This window comes from Emydura macquarii, unplaced genomic scaffold (assembly GCF_026122565.2).
Source record: "Emydura macquarii macquarii isolate MOO-44397 ecotype Brisbane River unplaced genomic scaffold, CSIRO-AGI_Emac_v2 contig_1253, whole genome shotgun sequence".
Taxonomy (NCBI): Eukaryota; Metazoa; Chordata; order Testudines; family Chelidae; genus Emydura; species Emydura macquarii.
This window is the reverse complement of record NW_027131390.1, coordinates 100,902,227-100,924,757: the sequence shown is the minus strand read 5'-3', so window position 1 is coordinate 100,924,757 and position 22,531 is coordinate 100,902,227. Positions and strand designations below refer to the sequence as shown.

At 39.5% G+C, this 22,531-nt stretch overlaps 1 protein-coding gene and 1 long non-coding RNA gene across 2 annotated transcripts; one reads left to right on the top strand and one right to left on the bottom strand.

Moving 5' to 3' along the window:
- Positions 1–490: 490 nt before the first annotated feature.
- On the bottom strand, positions 491–22,245 carry LOC137154239 (ropporin-1). The gene is made up of 6 exons (XM_067549926.1): positions 22,165–22,245; positions 15,310–15,436; positions 13,217–13,334; positions 11,908–12,069; positions 1,692–1,867; positions 491–678 (listed from the first exon to the last, which is right to left on the bottom strand). The coding sequence occupies exons 2-6, from the start codon at positions 15,423–15,425 to the stop codon at positions 612–614; spliced, it is 639 nt and encodes a 212-aa protein (XP_067406027.1). The 5' UTR covers positions 15,426–15,436; positions 22,165–22,245; the 3' UTR covers positions 491–611.
- LOC137154240 (uncharacterized) lies at positions 10,182–16,402 on the top strand. The gene is made up of 3 exons (XR_010920172.1): positions 10,182–10,259; positions 10,578–10,713; positions 16,141–16,402. It is a non-coding gene; the product is annotated as an uncharacterized lncRNA (long non-coding RNA).
- Positions 22,246–22,531: the final 286 nt, after the last annotated feature.

The window sequence follows — 22,531 nt, the reverse complement described above, 5'->3', positions numbered from 1 at the left end:
TCATTTGCTTAACTTGGCAGCAGAAAATCATTAGCTTCCAATCACTGATTGGAAAACTGAATTTTTTTTCCTGCAAAAAAATTTGAATGAAAATCTTTCAATTTTAGGTCCAAAAAATTCAGTTTTTTTCATCAGAAGGTTTGAAGGAATTTGATTAAAATGTTTATGGTTTTTTGTAAAACCAAAAACTGAAACCAAATGGCATTTTAAATTGAAACCAAATAAACATTTTTTCATTTGAAAACATCAATTCAAAATGAGAATTTTTATTAAGAAATTTCCTGTAAATTTTTTTTTTGTTGTAATTGACACATTCTGATGAAAAATTTATTTAAACAAAACTGTATTTTTACAAGGGAAAACTTCCTGCACAAAACCAAACCAAACCCCAAAACCCACCACAAAACTGACCAGCTCTAATCATTAACCTGTGACAATGTTCCATTCCACTGACAGTCTCATAATCCACACTCACATATTTCTGATTGACTTCCTGGCCAAATTGTTTATTGACAGATACAAGAAAAAAGGCAAGGAAAGACCTAATAGTAACCATTATTCTGAAGCATGTTTCTTCATTTTCCTATCAAAGCACTTGATAAGCTGTGCCACTATTCCAGCCTGACCCGTGGATTCTGGGTAAAATCATTCACCTTGATTAGGCCATCAGGTCCAATACTGCATGAAGAATGAAATATATATTAAATTCATTGAGACCTGTAGTTTCATTATAGATGTAACAGAAAACATAATACTAATTATACACTTCTCCTCTCCCACCCAATCTTAGTTCCCTGTGCTGCAGTCAAACTTCTCTCCTACTCTTTGGCCCAGCTCCAACTCCAGTTGAAGTCAAAGGAAACACTTGAATTGAGTTTAATGGGAATTGGATTGGACCCTTTGTCTCTTTCATCCATCCCAGATCATGACTGTTTCCATGGAATCCTGTACACCTGGAACAAGCTTTTAAATAAATTACATTGATGCCTCCCTTTTTCAAAATATACCTAACAATCCATGAAGCATTTATTATAATGTTATATTGTTATACCATTTACTATAATGACCAGTCAACATTCTAGGCATATTTGTTTTATTCTATTGAGCTATACTGCATCTGTTGTACCTTTAGGGGCTGAGCCTCACCTGGTATAAAGTGTCAAAGCTTCTTTGAAATCAGTGGAGCTATGCAATTTATCTAGCTGAGGATCTACTTGTTAAGAGTATAAGCTGTCTGGGACAAGGTCTTGTTACTTGTTTAGTGCTATATAAATACTAAATGGTAATAATCCTTAGGCCTCTGCCACTTGAACTCTGTGGTCTTCTTTGGACTGAAAGATTTTGGGGCTGGGATAACATCTTTATTTGTCTCCTGCACACCTTTTGATGCTATACAATAAATAATGATTCCTCCTTTTTCCTGTCCCTTCACTCATCCAGTATTCTTGGCCTTTATTGCTCCACCATAATTACCTTTCACTTCCTCATTTTAGCAATTCTTTCCCTGTGACCTCTACTATTTTCACTTCTTCATAGTCTATTCTCTCTCTCTACCTTCTTTCTCCCTTTTCTACTGTCTCCCTTCCTAGTTTGTTTCTTCCTCCTTCCTGCAGTTTAATAGCTACAGCATAAACACATGCCTCTGATGAAAGAACCTTTAACTATGGTAGACAATTGACAGATTTACTTACACCTCCTGTTCAATGTAATTCAGCATTCGGCTGACATGGGATGCTGAAATCTCCCCATCCACTTCAGCAATGTACGTGTAGAGAAACTGGAAGGTGCTAAAAGGAATACGTGGGGGTCCACTGTCATAATCGCTGGATAAAACCTCACATATAATCTTCAGTGTTTTTGCAATAGTCTATTGGGAAAAGAGAATAAAATAAGTGAGCCTTGCTTTTGGCACTATCAATGGAGAGACTAGAGGCCTACTTTTCTTAGCCTGGAGAGAAACACTTTCATATAGACACAACAATTCTATCTGAAAAGTTAGAAATAAATGACAATGTGATGAATAAAGGGAGAGGTCTGCAGGGATCTCCAGGAGCTGGATTAAGGCTTTATTTTATTTAACATCTTTATTAATAGTCTGGAAGAACAGATAAGTACTTGAAGATTGTTTGATGGATATTGCTATTATAAATGTGACATTCATATAAACAGATTAATTTTGCAGGTGACACTGAGGGCTAGATTCTGTCTTTAGGCCCAGCCTTGTGCAAGAGGTGATTTTTGAGCGGTTGCATTTCAGAAGTAGCTCTAAAAGCCACAGAGCCTTTGAAGCTCATTTACCTCTCTTTTTTTCTCATTATTCTAGCTGGGGCAGAAATTTGCTTTTGGTTTATACCAGCCACAAATTCTGACTGCCTCTGTGGTGACTGGTGCATTAGGGAATTGAGATAAGGTTTTGCCAATGACCAGCCCCTCCATGCAAACCTGCCCTAGGAAAGAGTAAGTGAGCATAAATTATCCATCTGTGGACTTCAACCCAAGGTCTAGTTAACCTGTTAAGGGGTGTAAGAGGTTTTCAAACTCCCTCTTACTCCCCTGCATGGGAATGTAATCCAAGTCAAAGTCTAGAGTGAAAGTGGGAGATATTGCAAACAAGATCTAATTCCATAATCTGGACTCAGGCAAAACTCTCATTAAAGTCAAGTAATATAAAGGGACCTGAAAAGTTATCAGTATGGCAGGGAAATACTAAAATTCATCCTGGAAAAATGCAAACAATTCAGCTATTCAATGGGAAGGACAAACCTAGAATGCAGTAATGACAAACTGGTGATGGTGGACCAGCAAACCAATTACAAGTTTGCAGTGGTATAAGGTAGCACAAAACATTCCACTGTGAATTTGAATTTCGTTTGTAGAGAAATTGTTATTCCTGTAGTCTGTGATAATCTTACTGTTCAGTTAATCATTCAGGTGGGACTACACCTGCAACACTGTATACAGCTCAAAACCAGAAAGAGGTTGACAACATGGAGGGAATTCAGAGAATAGCAACAAAAATTATTCAAGGACTGGATTAATTAATGTATTAGAAAAAACTCAAAGAACAAATTATGTAAAAGTTGGCTATCTTATGCATAATGGTATATTATAATATAATTATTTTATAATTTATAATATAATATTATAATTATATATATATTATATAATATAATTATTTGCTGTGGTATCAATTGAGATCTCAACCTTATTGCACTAGGGAGTGTATAAACATAACAAAAAGGATGGTCCCTGCCCCAAACAGCTTACAATATAAGACGGAAGATGACAGACTGACACAACAAATAAGAATTGTCTACAAGATCTGAAGTGTGTAAACAACAAGGAAGGACTAAGAATTGCTGAGGATGGTGTATTCTGGGGAGCTGGGACCTCCCCTTTTTTTGAGTGGTGTCATCAATTAAGGTGAAACAAAATTATTTCACTTAGGAAAGTACAGGAAACAAACAAAAGGAAGGAAATAGGAACAATAGAAGCAGAGCTGCAAGCCACCAAATCACACTAGAGAATGGGCAATTATCTATAAGATATGGAAAAAGGCTGAAAAATCATGAGAGACTTCCATCTGAGTGACAAATGTGGGCGATCTCATGCTACTAGTACTAAAACATCCTCGGAATTTATAAAAATTAGAGATGGCTGTTTCCTAACTAAAAAATTGTTGCATCCAACATATATTAGATCTGCTCTTGACAGGTAAATAGGAATTGATCACAGATATAAAAATCAGTGCTTGCTTATTGTGTGAACAATTGACAACTATATTTTATTTGTGTAAGCATAATAAATTCCAAACCAGTAATATATGTACTTGGTGTTTTACAAGGGCCAGTTTCACAAAGCAGAAAACAATTATGAGACAAATCATCTGGGAGAAAGAATCTAAACTGAAAAATGTGAATGATAATGTGGAACTGTTCAAGAAGATTTTACTAAATTACAAAAATTGACAACTGAGGAAGAAGAAGATTATGGTGGTAAAAACATGCTTAGTTCAGAGAGGAAGTGAGAACAGCTATAAAATATATATAACAAATGAAGAAAGGAGGAGGATAATAGCAGTGAATATAAATTGGAAGCTAGGAGCTGAAGATAACTGATAAAGGAAGCAAAAGGACATATGGCAAATTTTATGGCCAGCAGAGTTATGGACAACAAGAAGGAATTTAAGTATATTAGGAAGAAAAGGAATCCTAAAAATAGTACTGATCCATTATTAAATGGACATTGTAGAATTGTCAATAATAATGCAGAAAAGGCAGAAGGGTTTAATAAATATCTCTGTTCTGTATTTGGGGAGAAAACATATGATGAATTCATATCATATGATGATTAAATACTTTCCATTCCAACAGTAATTAAGGAGGATGTTAAATAGCAACTATTAAAATTAGATGCTTTTTAAAACTCCTGGCTGCAAATTAGCTGGACCCACTGATTTAAAAAGTTGTCCAGGGAGCTCAATGAACCATTATTGTTAGTTTTCAATAAATCTTGGAACAGTGGGAAAGTTCCAGGGCACTGGAAGAAAGCTAATCTTGTGCTAATATTTAAAAAGGGCAAATGGGATGATCCCGTTAATTATAGGCCTGTCAGCCTGATATTGATCTCTGGCAAAATAATGGAATGGCTGATATGGGACTCAATTTACAAGGAATTAAATAATACCAAGGTGTTATGGAAAATATATCTGTCAGACTAATCTGATATCTCTTTTTTATGAGAGTACAAGTTTGGTTGATAAAGGTAATAGTATTGACGTGATAGACTTCTGTAAAGCATTTGACTTGGTACCATATGATTATTTTGATTAAGAAACTAGAAGAATACAAAATCAATAATCACACTCGTTAAATGGATTAAAAACTGGCTAAGTGATACATTTCAAAATGTAATTGTAAACAGGGAATCATCATGAAGCAGGTGTGTTTCTACAGGACTCATGCAGAGATTGATTCTTGACCCTATGCTATTTAGCAGTTTTATCAATAACCTGGAAGAAAACAAAATAATTACTGATAAAGTTTGCAGATGACACAAAGATTTGGGAAGTGGTAAATAGTGAAGAGGACAGTTCATTGACACAGAGTTATCTGCATCTCTTGGTGAGGTGGGCACCAGCAAGCAATGTGTTTCAATGTGACCAAATGTAAGGTCATACATTTAGGAACAAAAAATGCAGGCCATGTTTACAGGATGGGGGACTGTATCCTGGAAAGCAGTGACTCTGAAAAAGATTTGGGGGTCAGAATGGACATTTAGCTGAACATGAGTTCCAAGAGCGATGTTGTGACCAAAAGGGCAAATGATCTTTGGGTATAAAAACAGGAGATTGTCGAGTAGGAATAAGGAGATTGTATTACCTCTCTGTCTGGCACTGGTGTCCACACTAGAAGAAGGATGATGATAAATTGGAAAGGGTTCAGAGAAGAGCTATGAGAATGATTAAAGGATTGGAAAACATGTCTCTTAGGAAAAGATTTGAGGAGCTCAATCTATTTAGATTAACAAAGAGAAGTTAAGGGATGATTTGATTAGTCTATACAGTGGTTCCCAACCTGTAGCTTGGGGGCAAAAAGTGGCCCGCAGGGTCTTTCAAAGTGGCCTGCCGCTCTCCTCCCGCTGGCTGCAGAAGGGAGCCACTGGGCGTAGTGCGTTGCCGCAGGGCTATAAGACTGGTGCAGGCTGCTTGCTGCAGCCAAGGAGACAAAAGATCCGTGCTTTCCTCCCCCGGCTGTAGCAGGGAGCATGGGAAAGTGCTCCACCTGGGTCCATAGGTGTTGGGGTCCCTGCTGGGGCCAGAGGGAGGGGAGATCAGCACTCCCCTCTCCTGGCTTCAGCAGAAAGCAAAGCACTCTGCCTGGGTGCCTAGGTGCTGGGGTCCCTGCTGGAGCCAGAGGGAGGGGAGCACTGATCTCCCATCCCTCTGGCTGCAGAAGGGAGCCACTGCCTAGGGACCCAGGTGGAGCACGAGGTATGCAGTTTCCCTGCTGCTGCATCCAGCGGGATGGAAGATCAGCAAGGAGGCAGTCTCCTCACTGAACTCCTTCCGTTATGCTTGAGGAGGGGCAGGCCTCTAAGAATCAGGGCCTTCTGGTTTGTGAATCACCATGACTTAGCTGCCGGACCATGTGCTTCGTTGTGTAGTGACAGTCACTCGATTACACTAGTGCTTTGACTGTGAGTGTATGACATACTGTGAGTACTTTGTAGGTGTAAAATAGTGAATGTAAAAATGAGCACAGTAGCATCAAAATGTGTACTTTAAATATGTAGTGATTTGTAGTCCTTAATGGTGTGTACATCAATACATTTTTTTTTATGAGTTAATAAACTGGTGGCCCTTCAGGGTTGTAAAAATGATATTTGTGGCCCTCGAGCCAAAAAGGTTGGGAACCAGTGATCTAGAAGTACCTACATAAAGAACAGAAATCTGATGATAGAGGACTCTTCAATTTAGCAGTCAAAGGTATATCCAGATCCAATGGCTGGAAGTTGAAGCTAGACAAATTCACACTAGAAATAAGTTGCAAATTTAACAGTGAGGGGAAACTAACCATTTGAATAATTTACTGGGGATTGTGGTGGATTCTCCTTCACTATAGATACTAGATTATTTTATTCATACAGTGTAAAAGCATGCTTAGCTGTTTGTTACTGCTTTCACAGTGACTGCTGTGGCCATTGGAGGGGGGGCCTGCTCTGCATTCTGTGTGCATCTAAACATCTGATGAAGAGATGTTCAATGGTATGATGGACTCAATTAGATGCACCAGTGTGTTCCATTGTGTGCTAGACACTAACCCTAACCTTCTAGAGTTCATAATTTGTAAAAACTCACCTTGAATGTAAAGGGCTGATATCCAGAACTATATTTTAAGCTCTCCTGGCCAGGAATCTTGACTTTTAAAAAGTGTTTCTGAAAAGCATCTAACTTATTTTTGAATGTTGTGAAAATGGTAACCGTAATCATCAAGGGACATGAAACATCCTTGAAATTATAATAGCTCTGGTGAAGCTGGGATGGTTTTGAACCTTAAATGTTTAGGGCCCTGATATACCATTGTAAGAGGGAGGCTTGCCCCTGGGCTGGAGTGCCTGGGACTAAACTAGCCTGATTACAAGAAGAGCCCCACCTGTGAGGAATCTGGTGATTCAAATATAAATGGCAGCAGGAAGCTGCAGAGAGGGGTGTGGGTGAGAGAGTAGCGCAGACTGCTAGCGCCAGGAGGTCTGGCAGTAAACTCAGAAAAGAGTAGCTTATGAGGAGCTGGTGGAAAGAGCAAGTTTGGCTCTTGTAGAATCCTAGCCAGATAAAGCCTATGAGTGGGTGTTTAAGAAGGGAAGATGAGCTGAAAAATGTTGGTTTTGTACTTTTGAGTTCTGTCTTTGACAAACGGTAGTGCTAACCTGAGGAGAGCTGCAGGAGAGTGAATTAAAGGGTTTGAGCTTCAAAGGTTACTGGAGACTGAATGAGTTCTTACAGGGGCCTGGATGAAGGGGAAATAAAGGTGGAATGGCCAAAGAGGCAACCCTAGTCATGGGGGTGATCACAGGGGGGACAGGCAGTGAATGGTTACAATCATTAACTTGTAATCCATCTTTATAGGATACAGCCTTTTGCTGAATATGGAAGCATAGGAACAGTTGATTCTGATATCCTAATATGCAAATAGAGTGGGATTTTTCAGAAGTGTGACCTAATTCTGATCTCACTAAAGTCAATAAAATCCCACCTTTTGTTCCCCTGATGCTAACAGGAGTGTTCACTATGACTGTATAAGTTAAGGATCATTAATCTTATAGAATTGTCTAATTTATAGGAGACAGCATCATTAAGGGCCAGAATGTTTTGAACTTTACGAGCTGCTGACAGTTTTAACAGTATAATATGTTTTTCAGTTAGCTGTTTAACATTATACATTGCACAGAAGGTTGCAAGACTTTTGAATCCCAGAAGATGGAGCCAATTGATTGTATAATGACCAGCCCTACACTTATTCTAAGTGACAAAGGGTCCCTCATTATTTCTTTAAAATAAGATAATGTATGTTTATTTTGTGTAACTAGATTAATAGAGGTGTCACTGGCATCTCATGGAAAACTTTTTACAAATATTCTATTTATAGACAATTCTGCTGATGTGAATGTTTCTCACTAGTAGGGGCATTTGCATGAAACAAGAACTTTGTCTAGGACTTCATTGACTCCAGTTGTTTGTTGCTCATCTGAAGTCAAAATTGTCTGTGACATCAAAAATTATCTGCACAAAACCTAAGTCTCATGTCACAACTAGAATACTCTGACTTTAATATGAGGAATAAGTTGCAGGAACAGATGAATATCTAAGCACAAATATCCCATTTTCATAAAAATGTCCTTAATAAAACAAAAGAGGGGAAGTGAAATACAGAAAATATGATTTCTAAAGAGAATTATCTCTAAATGGAATAATTTTCAAGATTTGCCATGAGGCAAATGTTACTATTTATATGACAATGGTCATATTGAACACTAGCACTACTGACATATCTAGTCAAGGTTTTAGTTAACTCACTGTAAGCACTGTTATTGTTCCAGGAGCAGATTCATACATTTTAAAGCCACAAGGGACCATTAAGATCATCTAGTCTGACCTGCAAACTATAAGCCCTAGCAGACCATCCTATAACTTCTGTTTGAGCTATAGCATATCTTTTAGAAACATCTCTAATCTGGATTTAAAGATTGCAAGTGATGGAGAATCCACCATGTCCCTCGATAATTTGTTCCAATGTCTAACTACTCTTACTGTTAAAGTGCGCCTAAGAATACATTCACTTCCTCTGCAATAGATCAGATAGGATTTGAACATGCAATTACCTGCCCACAGAGCATAACATTTTCCACTGCTCCACTAAGCCATTGCATATATAAATACATGTGAATAAAAATGTACATTTATTACATGCCTGTTTCAAGTTAAAAGACTCTAAAAGGGCACCTACCATAGGCCCTAAGTGCCCTGACATTTCCCTAAAATGTATGTCATAACAAATCCAGCAGGAAACCCCACATATACCAAGCAAGTATCTGAACTCTTACAGCAAAGACACTAAAGAAACCCCTAACACACCATGATATCAAGCTGCATGTATCAACTCTTAACCCAAAGCCTCATTAAAATGACGAGTTTTGCAGCATCCACTGAAAGGCAACAGAATCTGGCTATTTCAGACCCAGCAGGAAAATGAATTCCAAAGTCAAGAGGCCCTCCTGAGGAACATTTCCTAGCAGCCCCTGTCTTCTAAACCAAGAGGGTTACAGATTAAGCAGATACTTCTGTTGAGCTCAATCATGGCAGTATTGCAGAGGGAGAGAAGTGGTCTCTCAAGTAGGCAGGTCTCAGGCCATTTAGGGTTTTATAGATCAAAACTATCACTTTAAACTCCACTCAGAAATCCACATGCAGCCAGTGCAGATGCCAAAGAACTGCTGCAATGTACTTGTAGTGAGATACCCCACTTAACAAGCAGGCTGCCACATTCAGAACCAACTTAATTTAAATGCATTAAAAATACAGTCCCATGTAGAGCATGTTGTAGTAATTGAATCTAACCTTGGGATGGCAAAATCATTAGTCATGGTAGTGAGTTCTGAATCAAATGGAAAGGGTTACAATTTTCTGGCCAGTCACAGATGAAAGAAAGCTACCCTGGCTGCAGTTGATACCTAATTAACTAGCTATAGTTGGGAATCTAACTAGACTTCCAAGTCTTGAACTTGGGTGAAAAATGGTGGATAAACACTCTCAATCACAGGGGTAGATATAAAATTTACCATATATTCCCATTTCATTCCCAAATTCACCAACATCACCTCTGTTTTATTTGGATTGAGTCTCAGCCAGTTCACCCACATCCATGCGCCAATCTCAGCCATATTAAGCCTTGCCATAAAGCTGGGGCTTCTTGCTAACCTTCCTAATGGCCCCTGTGATATATCAAGGGCAGCGGGAGAGTCTATGAAGGGAGGTATATCAGCCCCAGGATGATCAGGGCTTTATTCCCTGCAGCCTAATTGGAGTCATGAGGGGGCAATTAGGAGCCAGCTGAGGCCAATTAGGGATCAGCCAGGTGTTCCACAAAAGGGCTCCGCCCCAAACACACAGTGTACAAGTTGGAGGAAGCAGAGGTGCTGTGCTGGTGAAGTAGCAGATTGGAGAAGTGAAGTGGGGGAGAGCAGAGGAACCCCAAAAGGAGGTATTGAGCCCTGGAAGGGGTGGCAAGGACATAGGGCCAGAGAGGCCAGGAAGACTGAGGGGGGGATGTGGCCCAGGGGAAAAGACTGGCTTCAAAGTACAGAGCCAGCAGTCTACCACTGCTGATCATAGGGCCCCTGGGCTGGGGCCCAGAGGAGTGGTTGGGCCCAGCGGCGTGGGTGGGTGGGCCTGGGTCCCTATCCCCCTCCCCCAGGGAAGATGGGGTGATGGGCACCTTCCTGGCCCCCAATGGGAGTAAAGCATGAGATCCACTGGGGGAAGCTGGCCATCAGCCACACCCCATATAAAACTTTAACAGGTATAGGAACAAGATGGAACCTTGCAGAATCCCTCATGAGAACACGCTCAGGGAAGATGAGCAATTGTCTGATACTACACCATGGGATCTCTCTGAGAAAAAAGAGAACCCTGTCTACTCTTCCTGAGGCCTGCAGGTGAGTCAATAACTCCTTGTGATTCATAGTATAAAAGACAGTGGTAGATCTAATAATATCATCTTAGTTACTTGGTTTTCATCCATCACTACTGAAGATCATTAATCAATGTAGTTTTCTTGCTGAAGAAAGTGCCAGTATCCAGGCTAACAAGAGTCAAAGAAATCTGAAGTATTTAGTCACTGTGACCATTGTCTTCCCACAACATTTTGACATTTGTCTTAATTACAAAAGGAAGGTCAGATACAAGATGGTAGTCAGCTAGATTGTGAAAATTAAAGAATGGCTTTCTGAGGCTATGAGAGAAGGTGGCAGCTTGCCCTCCTTAAGGCAGGTATTGCTAATTTCCATCAGCATTTGGCCTAGTATCTCCCTTCTGGTCTTCACCAGATAAGAAAGATGTGAATCTAGAACATAGGGTGTGGTACCAAGTTTCCTTCAACACTTCTAGAAACTGTCAGCACCAATGGGCTGAAATTTATGTAGAGGTGACAAGATGTTGTTCTGTCTCCATGGAAGCAGAGATTTTGGTCCACATGTATGTGATTTTTTTCTCCTAAAAGAACTATACATTTCCTGGCACTGGGAGGAATTTATACTCAGAGTGGAGAGAGCCAGAATTAACTAGGCTATCCATCACCCAAAGCAAATCTACTGACTGAAATATTGTGGATGCTGTGGTGGAGACAACCTCTTCTTTGTCTCCCTCATAGTTTATGGCATAAGTGTCTAGAAAAACTTTATGATATAATCAGACAAAGTCTACGACTCTGCCACTGTCACTCTAGGTGTCTTCCCCTATGCACTTGTTGCAAATCATCTGTAAAACAATGTGAGCTGTTAAAATGAAGTTGGGAAAGAGGATCCAGATAACACTATTTCAGTGGTAGAGGAAATAAATCCTGTTATAAAAGCATAACAAGGCATTGATTGGTCAGTTGGAGGAGCAATACTTTCTTGCAGAGCCTTCTATAAATGCTCTGGTTTCTTGACGTCTGATGACAGCTGGTCAAAATAACTCCCTCATCCCAAAAGGAAAGGTGTGTCCTGACTTCAAAGCCAGGTGGTGTTTTTGGTCCATGACATGGGTAAAATATCCAATACTTAACTTCCAATCATAACCCAAAACACTAAATAGAGATCAGCTATGTAAAGAATATGAAGATGTGACTGAAAAAGTGCAGATAAACTTACAACTCCAAGAGAGCTACATGCCAGGGCTAAAAACTTAAGCCATTCAATTTCTTCAGTAAAACGTCCAACATTCATAACACTCTCAAATAAGTCTGTTGGGAGATTCAGCACCTTCCACATGTGAGCCAGTTCATCTACATGGATTATCAGTCTGCCACTCACCTGGAAATAAATACATAATATGTACCATGGGTAAAGAAATATATTTCCCCTTCATTTCCATTCTTGCTGTTATTTAAACTGAGCTCTCATTAGCTCCAACACCCCCATCATTATTAACTATGAAATCTGGAGAGTCACTGAGAGGCTGGAACATTTCCTCCCATGAATACAAAGCAGAAGAGAAGATACCTAGAGAACAGAATGGGCTCCTAACAAAGTCCTTGTGTTACCTTTGCATAAGGTAAAGTCCTTTAGGTCAGTGGTAAGTACTACCAGGGTGCCATGTCAAAATAAAAGCTGTGCTGATGTCAAAGTATTTGATGCAATGGGCATGCTGAGAGTGCAGAAGTTCAGCTTCAGGCCCTGCCATACTGAATCTACACTAACAGAGCACAATGCCCAGCTGGGACACTTTACTTGGATTTGTTCTAGACTTTTGCCTTTGAAATGATCTGGGCTGCCTTTGGATAGGATTTATAGGATGATGCCAGAGAGACTTCAGGAGCAATTGGATGTCTGACACATTTTGCAGGCAGACTTAAGAAAGCTCATTGCAGATTTGATCCACATAGAAAATAGAAGTGAAGACTGAGCAGAGTCATGATTTCAGGCTGTAAATTTAGATATAATTAACAATGTGAGTCAAATAAATCAATTCTTTCTGCTATATCTGACAGGGCATTAATTTTATGAACATGTGGCCTGAGTGCAACCTTTACTGTTGCTAAATACTTATGCAAATAATCCCATTGCATACAGTGGGATTACTCATGTGAGGAAGTGTTCACTAAATTGAAAAAGGTTGCCCAATCAGGACCAAAGGGAGTACAATTCAAGGAACATTCTATTTTATACTGTTGCATCTATCCAAAAGTCCAGTTTTAAAGGTTTTATTCTTATTTCTCAGTTCTTCATTGGTAATAACCTGTGATTTTTTTTCAAAGATACCAGCAAATATATTAGTATTTTCCATACACATTTTTACTTGCATTAATTGAATATTTGCAGACATAATATTGAAAGCAATTACATTTACCTAGACTGAAAATGTAGTATCTGTAACATTATTAAGGAAGTAAATAGCATATGCATGTAAATGTTCTGTCTTTATATATTTGCCCTGGAAAGTAAATGAGATGGTTCTTACTCTTTGATGTAAGACCTTTAAGAGCTCTGGAGTGAGTTCTGCCCAGTTTGACAAAGGTACCCTTTCCGATCGCTCTCTTACTGGAGGAATATCACCACGGGCAACGGCACTAAAGTAACTAGATAGAAAGACAGATTGGTGTTTGCTTTCTAAATGCTTTTAACAGAAGCAGATATTAAATATAATGGTTCATATGATTTATGCTTACTAAATAGAAGACAATTGCACTTCAACTATCTGATGCAGCGGCTTCTGTTTAAGCAGCGTTGCTTTTAATCAGGAAAGTACTGTGCTATCAAACAACTTTCCTTTCTTTCCTGCACATAAGTGGTATTTTTAGGTTCTGATCAATTGCCTGTTGTAGTCAGTAGGAGTTTTTCCATTGACTTCAATGGGCTTTAGATTGGGCCCATAGTACTCTTTTCTGTGGACATCAAATTTTTGACCCTGATTCAGGAAAACATTTAAACACATGCTTAATTCCATCCCTACTTTTGCATATATTTAAGAGCACTTCATGAATAAGAGTGCTTTTCTGAGTCAGGGTCTTTACATGAAAATCATCCTTTTAAATAAACCATACATTTTCTCACAAACTTTAAGACAAGTCTGTGATATTATCAAATAGAAGCAAATTATGTTACAACAGAAAACTTTCCCCCTAGTAAAAATATTAATGATCAAACAGTATAAATCTTTTTCTCTTTTAATAATGAACAGCATTGCATTCAAAATGCTTTATTGTTGTACCAAAGGAAACTAGTATTCTGGAAACAATACAGATCTGCTTTAGTGATAATACAGTAAACTTATACTGAGCAAGGTGAAAGAACAGGGCTATTATTAAAAAAATCTATTTTATGGTGCAGTCTACTTATCAAGTGTAAATAGCTTCTTTTTTACTTAGATAAGGTAAAAGTGTTAACTTTATCATCCACATACGTCAGTATCAGTCGAGGGAGTTGACATTTCAGAATAGGTATGTTCATTAGACAAATTACATATCTTTAGGGAGATTCAGTTTATGAACCTGGTCTCTTGATTTAAATACTTGTGCCACTCCATGCACTGAATTACCCTGGGTAAAACTCCTTGTGCAGTAATTCAGTTGCCACAGCATTTAACTTGAAAAAGCAAAATAAAATCTAACACATAGTTTGGGATTGCTGCAGTGTAAAACACTCCTGTTTAAAAACAAAACAACAACACCCTCCCACCTTGTAAACCATTGGATTAACTAACAATATATCCTGACAGTTGTTCTGGGGACACTTCGAATCAGGCCACCCACTAATTTAGTGGTCACTGGAGAGTTGTTCCAAGCTAAAGGAAAGGGACGAGGGTTTGCAAAGGCATGAGGCCATATCCTGACCTGGTGTAAATCAGTGTATATATACATTAATTTAAATGGAGCGATGCTGATTTATATGAGGTTAGCATATAACCCATTTAAAAAAAAAAAAATGAACTAGCACCATAAATGTATGCAGTTGTGATGAACTTTAGGCATACACTTTACTCCCATTGCCCCTGGATGGTGAAGTTTTGAGTGTTATAGCACAGTGTTTAATAAATTATAGACATTTTAGAAAGTGCTGAATTTAGCTGGAAGCTTACTCTTCAGAGGAATTTCATTTTAAACAGTCTCACTTCAAGGTGGAAACTGTACATACAGTGATCACCAGGATCTCAACCTTTGATTAGATTGAATTAATAGTGTGCCAGCTGTAGAGACATTTAAAATAACTAGATCTCCAGCCATAGTGGGGACAGAGAAGGTAAAAGTGCATCTCACAATATTAACTCTGGAGAACAATACAAGCCAAATCTTGAGAGGAAATGAAGACTTGCAATTCCCGTTGACTTCACAGTGTTGCAGGTGCTCACTAGATCTAAGTTATTGTGCACCAGTGGTCAGATCCTCAACTGTTGTAAATCAGTGTAGCTGCAATGGATACATCTACTGAAGTGATTATTTCAGTGAGTAGGCCCAGTGACATGATTAACTTTTCTACGGTGTCAGGCATAAATCTTTTATAACTGAGAAGGGTTTTGATTTTTTCTAAGTGTTTGTTAGGAAAAAATGAACATACTCAGAAGCCCATTGGAGCAGATCTGGAGGCTGGGTTCGAATAGCAGCTTTTGTAAACTGCTTCAGCAGTTCTGGCAGTTCTGGAGGGATGCATATTTGCTTATCTGTATATGGCATAATTACTGCACCTATAGGGAAAAATAACAATTTTGTAACATACTCTGTCCATGCTGGAAATGTTTTTAAAAATAAGTGATAAAATCTTATTAGAAAAGCAATTGATATTTTTGGAAAGATCTGTTTTAATTGGTGAACTATTTTGGTGGCTCAGTTTGCTGGCTATATGTCTGTTGACTCTGTAAACAGTTTCAGAACAAATAAGGCACTACAACTACACTTTATAAAACCAAACCAAAAAGACATAGATTTCTATAGGTGAAAAGATCACTATTAACTTTTTTCCCGATAATTTGTGCCTGTTTTACAATATCTGGCTAATTTTGTTTTATAATCTCATCTAATGTAATATACTGTTATTTACAGTAAATATTCTAGGTACTACAGACTATGTATGACAGGAATTTGTAGATTTGTGTCAGACTGAGGATTGAACTATTATAGTTGCCATTAAAAAGCTAACATTTAGTGCATCATGGCATCTGATAAACTTCAATATTCTGCTATACTAAAAATAGGAAATAAAGGCCTCATTCAAAGCGCAGTGAAGATCATGAGAAGACTCCCCATTACATCCATGGGTGTTGGATCAGGCTTCAGCTGTGGTACATTTAATAGAAAAAATGAAAGTGTCAATCTCACACATAGAACTCATGAAATCAAGGAACAGTGTTTTCTTGGCAACTGGCTCAAACTCTGAAACTCTCTGCTTCAGGTGAGAATGAACATGATTCCACTACCTTCAGAATGAAGTGCAAGATGAACTTTTTTAACCTAAGCTTCCCACAACCACAGCATCCGCAATGAAAAAGACGATAGAAAGGGGAAGAGGAGAAACACACATCCACAACCTTGCAAAGAGGAGGGAGAAATCTAATTCCACTTGACAATTGCTGTCTTCCAGTAGTCCATATTTGGGAGGCAGTCAGTTTTTGTAGTGATATGTGCCCATATAAGAATTTAACAAGCTAGCTAGATATTTTGGTGTGATGGTTGGCGATAATTGGTGACTCTTTAATGGTGACTCCTAAACAAAAAAATCTCAGTTCTCAAAATTATATGAACACTTTTTAAATTAGGGGTAGGACTTTCAAAAGAACCAAAGGAAGTTAAGCACTGAACCCCCATTGAATATCTGTGGGATTTGGGGACCTAGCTCCGTTAGGCTCCTTTGACAATCCCAGTCTAGAAACTTAGAATATAATGTCCGAAAAGGAGCCCAGAAGAGTTGGAGGAGATCAAGGACCACGAGGCCAGAAGCTAATAGTCAGGGGTGGATAACAGTTATTACTGGGGGAGTGCCTAGCACTAGGAAGAGTAGGAGAAGCAGGAAAGGGCTGAGGAACAAAAAGAATGGAGAGAAAGTGACTTGGATAACTTAGGTCACACTGGATGACTAGAAGAAGCTTCAGCGCAGTGGGCAGAGCTGTGGTATTCATTATGAAAGCCTATCAGGACCAGCACCGGAGGGATTTTATTTTTTACATAACCTGTTTGAAAGAATGGCAGGCTCTGTACAATAGATTCCACTTGTACCAGCCTTCAGCCTTGGATATTTACATTCCAAACCTTGTTTAGTTTAAGGAGAGAGCTGTGTGGAATGTCAGAGGGAAGAATGAAGCAAGACAAAAGAGGAGGGGAAAAGAAGAGGAAGGTGTAAGCATGGAAGACATTATTTCAGAATTATGGCATGGCCCACCACAATTGAGTCCCACTATTTTATAAGGAATCCGCATTCCCTTGCTAAAAAATATAAGTTACAGAGCAATATCCCCAGAACTTCTAGCCTCTGAGTGGAAGGGGCAGGAGCCCTAACTCTCCACTTGCTAATGCACTTATATTAGTGGTTTTCTTTGATGGGCTTCAGTGCAGTTAAATGTAGTGCCTCCTTGTCACTCAGTGAGAGGCAGTGCTGCACTGGGTCCCGACACAGCACATTTTCCTTGACTACACCCAGGGCTCTGCCTGAAAAAGGGATCCTCTCCCAGGTTTTGCCAACAAACCTAGGACTATCCACTGAGATGCCAAAGTGAGTCCTCACCTTTCTTTCTTGTGTGCTTTCATCAGCAGTGGAATAGTTAACAATATTGACTTGTCAGCTGTCATCATTATGATTCAGAATCAACACCTCATTGCTATGAATTCATATCTCTCTGAGATATTCTGTCAGGCTGACTGCAGACTTGATTCTCCCTCTATGCACATTGCAAGATTATCTTCATAACCAAAAGGGCTGGAGACACTGGGCCTGATTACTACTGCTTTATTCCATTACTCTAGTTTTATGCTTTTGTAAGGGTAAGTCTACTCTTGAACCACTACAATAGCGCAGCTGCAGCACTTCAGCATAGACATTACTTGTGACATAGGTAATCAACCTCCCTGAGAGGAGGTAGCCAGGTTGATGGAAGAATTCTTCCATCGACCTAGCACTGTCAACACGGGGGGATTAGGTTGTTATAGCTATATTTGACAGAGGTGTGGGTTTTTCACATCCCTGAGAGACATAGCTATGCTGATATAAGTTCCTACTGTAGACCAGCCCTAGGTAATGCAGAAGTAGTTAGAACCTTATTTTTTTAATATCTTAGATTCTAACAGTGGGGTAGAGGAGAGAGGCTCTCACTGAGCCTTTTAACTAATTATATATATTATAATTCTTGAGGGTTTAACTCCAATCATCCTTGCTAACAAATGTACCAGGTATGTGGGATGGAAAGCACCTTCATTGCTGTCCTGTGTACCTGGTATATTCCCTCTGCTTTGCCAACATTTCTGCAAAAATACAAAACTTGCTTGGAACAGCTCTGCCAAACAGTGGAGACATTCTCTGAAATTTTCAGCCCATTTCCAGTATCCCTTGTTTGTGAAATCTGGGAGCATCACTTAATTGTCATGTCTTACACTTGCCCTGAAGTATGCAAAAAAGTAGGCTGATCCTGCAGCCCTTGCTTAAGCAAAAGGCCCAATGGGGCCAGTTTTTCAGCTGGTGCAAATAGGCCTACCTCCAGTTATCTTCAGTGGAGCTATGCTGATGTACACTGTCTGAGAAACTGGCTCTGTGTTTCTAACGTAATTAGTGGGAGCTCTGCCTGAGTTAGGACTGCAGGATCAGGCCCTACCAAGGTTCAAGTGTATTTACTCACTTTGGGCCTGACCCAAAGTCAGCTGAAATCATTGGAAGTCTTTCCTTTGACTTCAATAGGCTTTTGATGAGGCTCTTTCAGAATAACAGCATAGAACACAGACAATGGTCTGTTGCAGCTCCAGTGAAACTATACAGAGGGACTTTAAATAACTGGAATTAGGCAAGATCCAGATACATCACTCTTTAGCACTGAAGCTATACCAAGAGAGACTGCAAGTAGCATCATGCTGCCCTAATCCTAAATTATTCAGTAGAAGAAGTAAAGAACATCAAACCGGCAGTCTGGTCATCTTCAATTCTTTTATCTGAGGAAACAATTATGAATTAAAAAAATTATCTGCAAGGGGCATAAACACACTTTTTTCCCTCTATGGTGGAGCTCCTCCCAACCTCAGTCCTAAATGATGGGGGAACAGCACCATATTTTTATTTACTAGCCCTCACACCATCATTTCCACACACAGCTCCTTTCCTCCATCTATCTCCTCTATAATAATTCTTGAGTAAAAGTTCAAGCTAATTTTCCCCATTCCCATTTGTGGGGCAGGCATTTAAAGAATTCAGTGGCTTGCTCCTCCTCATCTTTTCCTAAAATCTTGGCTAAGGGATAAGAAAAATCCTGCTCTGGAGATTTCACACCTCTACCACCAAAAATACACCTCTCCAAATCAGTGGCTTAAATCCTGTCCAGCTCAGGTGGGAGAGAGCTTTTACCATCTGAAGGCTGTTTGGTGTCCTATGCAAAATGAATTTGATGATCTTTCTAGTTGATACATGTCCAAATTACCCTAATTGGTACCATTTATGACCCACTCAGCAGAGAAGGCAGGAAACTGAATTTTTTTTTTTATCATAGGTCTCTCCAGGCTAGGGTTGAGGCACATTGTTTGAGTTGAATGGGGAAGCTGAACTCTTGTATCTCGAAAAATGGCCATACTGGGTCAGACCAATGGTCCATGAAGCCCAGCATCCTGTCTTCTGATAGTGACCAGTGCTAGATGCTTTAGAGGAAATGAACAGAACAGAGCGATTATTGAGTGATCCATCCTCTGTTATCCAGTTCCAGCCCCTGGCAGTCAGATGTTTGGGACACCCAGAGCATAGAGTTGCATCCCTGGCCGTTTTGGCTAATAGCCATTGATGGACCTATCATTCTTAAACTTATCTCATTCTTTTTTTAATCCATTTATGCTTTTGGCCTTCACAACATCTCCTGCTTCCACAGACTGAATATGTGTTGTGTGAAGAAATACTTCATTTTGTTAGTTTTAAACTTTCTGCTTATTAATTTCATTCAGTGATCCCTGGTTCTTGTGTTATGTGAGGAATAAATAACACTTTCACTTTCTCCGTACCACTAATGATTTTATAGACCTCTATCATATCCCCCCTTAGTCATCTCTTTTCTAAGATGAACAGTCCCAGTCTTTTTTCTCTCTCCTCAATAATCTCTCACACCCTTAATAATTGTTGATGCCTGTGTCTACATCTTTTCCAATTCTAATATCTTTTTTGAGATGGGGCGACCAGAGCTACATACAGTATTCAAAGAGTGGGCATACCATGGAATTATACAATGGCGTTATATTTTCTGACTTATTATTTCCTAAGGTTCCTAATATTCTGTTAGCTTTTTTGACTACTGTTGCACATTGAGCAGATGTTTTCAGAGAAATATCCATAGTGATTCCAAGATCTTTCTTGAGTGGTAACAGCTAATTTAGACCCCATCATGTTGTATGTATAGTTGGGATTATATTTTCCAGTGTGCATTACTTTGCAGTTACCAATATTGAATTTCATCTGCCATTTTGTTGTCCATGCTGAATCTTTCTGTGCATATATGGGGGACGTCAGTCAGTACAGTTCTTCTCAGTCTGGTTCTTTGCTCAACTTCCCTGTCTGGAACCTTGTTTTGAACTTTTGACCCTCCCACTTCTGTTCCTGTTTTGTTGTCCCATGCAATCAGTTGTCTTCTGGGCTCTGTGACCCCCTAGCTCAACTGACAAGGCAGGCCTTTTGTCCTAGGTGGGCTTATGACTACTCTCCCATGATTCAAATAGACTGGTTTTCTATTTGGTGTCCCCTTCTGGATCCTTCATTTTGAGCCTGTGCCCTATACTCATTCCTGTTTAATATTTGTTGTCCCTCATGTTTAGTTGATTCCTAGCTCTGGGGCTCCTCCCCCATTTGAGAAAGTGGGCATTTTGTTCTGGTGGGCTCCACCTACCCATCCAGGATTTCAAATAGGTGGTTCTCTGCTCAGTGTCCCCCTCTACACCCCTCATTTTGAACCTGTAACCTACACGCCCTTCTCTGTTTTTCATTTTTTGTCCCCTGTAATTATGTAAGTTCTGGGTTCTGTGGCCCTTCCCACATCTGAGGGGGAAGGCCTTGCATCATTTTGATGTCTTTCTCTCATCATCCTTCCACTGAAATAGGCTGGCTTCTTTTCCCAGTATTAACCCAGCACTAAATTAATTTGAATAGACATTATTAGGTATATTAGGCTCAAAAGTTAGGTTTTTAATTTTTCTAAAAGTTTGACACATCCTAAATTATAATGTTCTTCAAGATTTTTGAATATCAGTAATAGTACTTTTTGTTTGTTTTAAACATTTTCTTTAGTGTTTGGAACCTTAACATTCCAGCACTGAGTCCCTGCATGAGAACCAAAGAATTAAACTGAAACTGACTGACTATAAAAAAATCTTGAAAATAATAAGTCAATTTTTGTTGTTCAAGCTGAGTGAAAGCAAAAGATAATTGAGGAGCATCATTGGTCAAAGTTAATTAAAACAATTTCTTCAGTTGTAATAAACTACAATGTGATTAGTAACAGCAGAAAGGGAACTTTAGACGTGTCCCTTCAAAAAATGTTAAAACATAACCACTTCTGGTATAACACCGCCTATACACCTCTAATTTGCTGTCCACTACATAGAATGCTAGTGTGATTTGGGAAGCAAGAAAGAAAATCAACAAAATGCCTTCAGCTTGCTAAAGACCTGCGAGCCAAGCTGGAAAAGTCAGAAGCTAAAAAGGTCTGTTAATGAAAGTCCTCTGCTTTCTTTCTGACAGTAATATTAGTTTCTACAGCTCACGCCCAATCTTTCCATGACTATCTCCCACCCAGTCATTTGACACCTTCAGCCTTACTCTTTGAAAACTGCGTACCATTATCTGACAACTTCATCCTGATTCTCTGGCAGCTTTACTCCCTTTGGTGGCTCATCCACCCCTGGCCCTTTGACAATTAGACACTGTCCTTTGACAGATATCCACCCGAAGTGTTTAGGTTTAATTCCCCATCTCCTGACAATTGCCCTTTACCCCTTGACAATAAACCCTAAGCTCTTAACTGTTGCTCCACCACACAGTTGCCCTGTCTTTGGACAACTGCCCCCCCCCCCCCCATCACTCCCAAACTTGACAATGTTCTTCTCATTCCTTGAAAGCTTTCTCACAATTGCTGCCATCTTTTGATAATTACCCCACCTCAGCTACTCTGTTCCCTGTCATTGTCCCTCACACTCATGACAATTGCCCTCACACCAATTACCCCCTTCATTCCCTATTTTTCACCATTACCGGAGGCTGAGGAATCTCAGCCTCTCCGTGGAGCTCCGCCAGCCCCTGGTTTGAGGACAGTCCGACCTGGCTCTATGTTCGACTCAGGACAGCTGACAATCAAGATGGGGGCTGCAGTGACTCAGGACTGGGCCTTTTGTTTCCCTGAATCTCTGAGTGTCCTAGCAACCAATGCCCACCTCACAAAGGCTCTGACTCTGTCAGCTGCACTTGCTGCCAAGACAAGGTGGAGGGCTTGAAACGGTCATAAGGTTTGCAGTGAGGTGTTACTTACAATAAATCTGGAGTTCACCAGGGAAGTGACTGCTTGAAACTTGGATGATGGGAATCTTGAAATTTCCATGTATTTTCTTGGGTAGGCAATGAA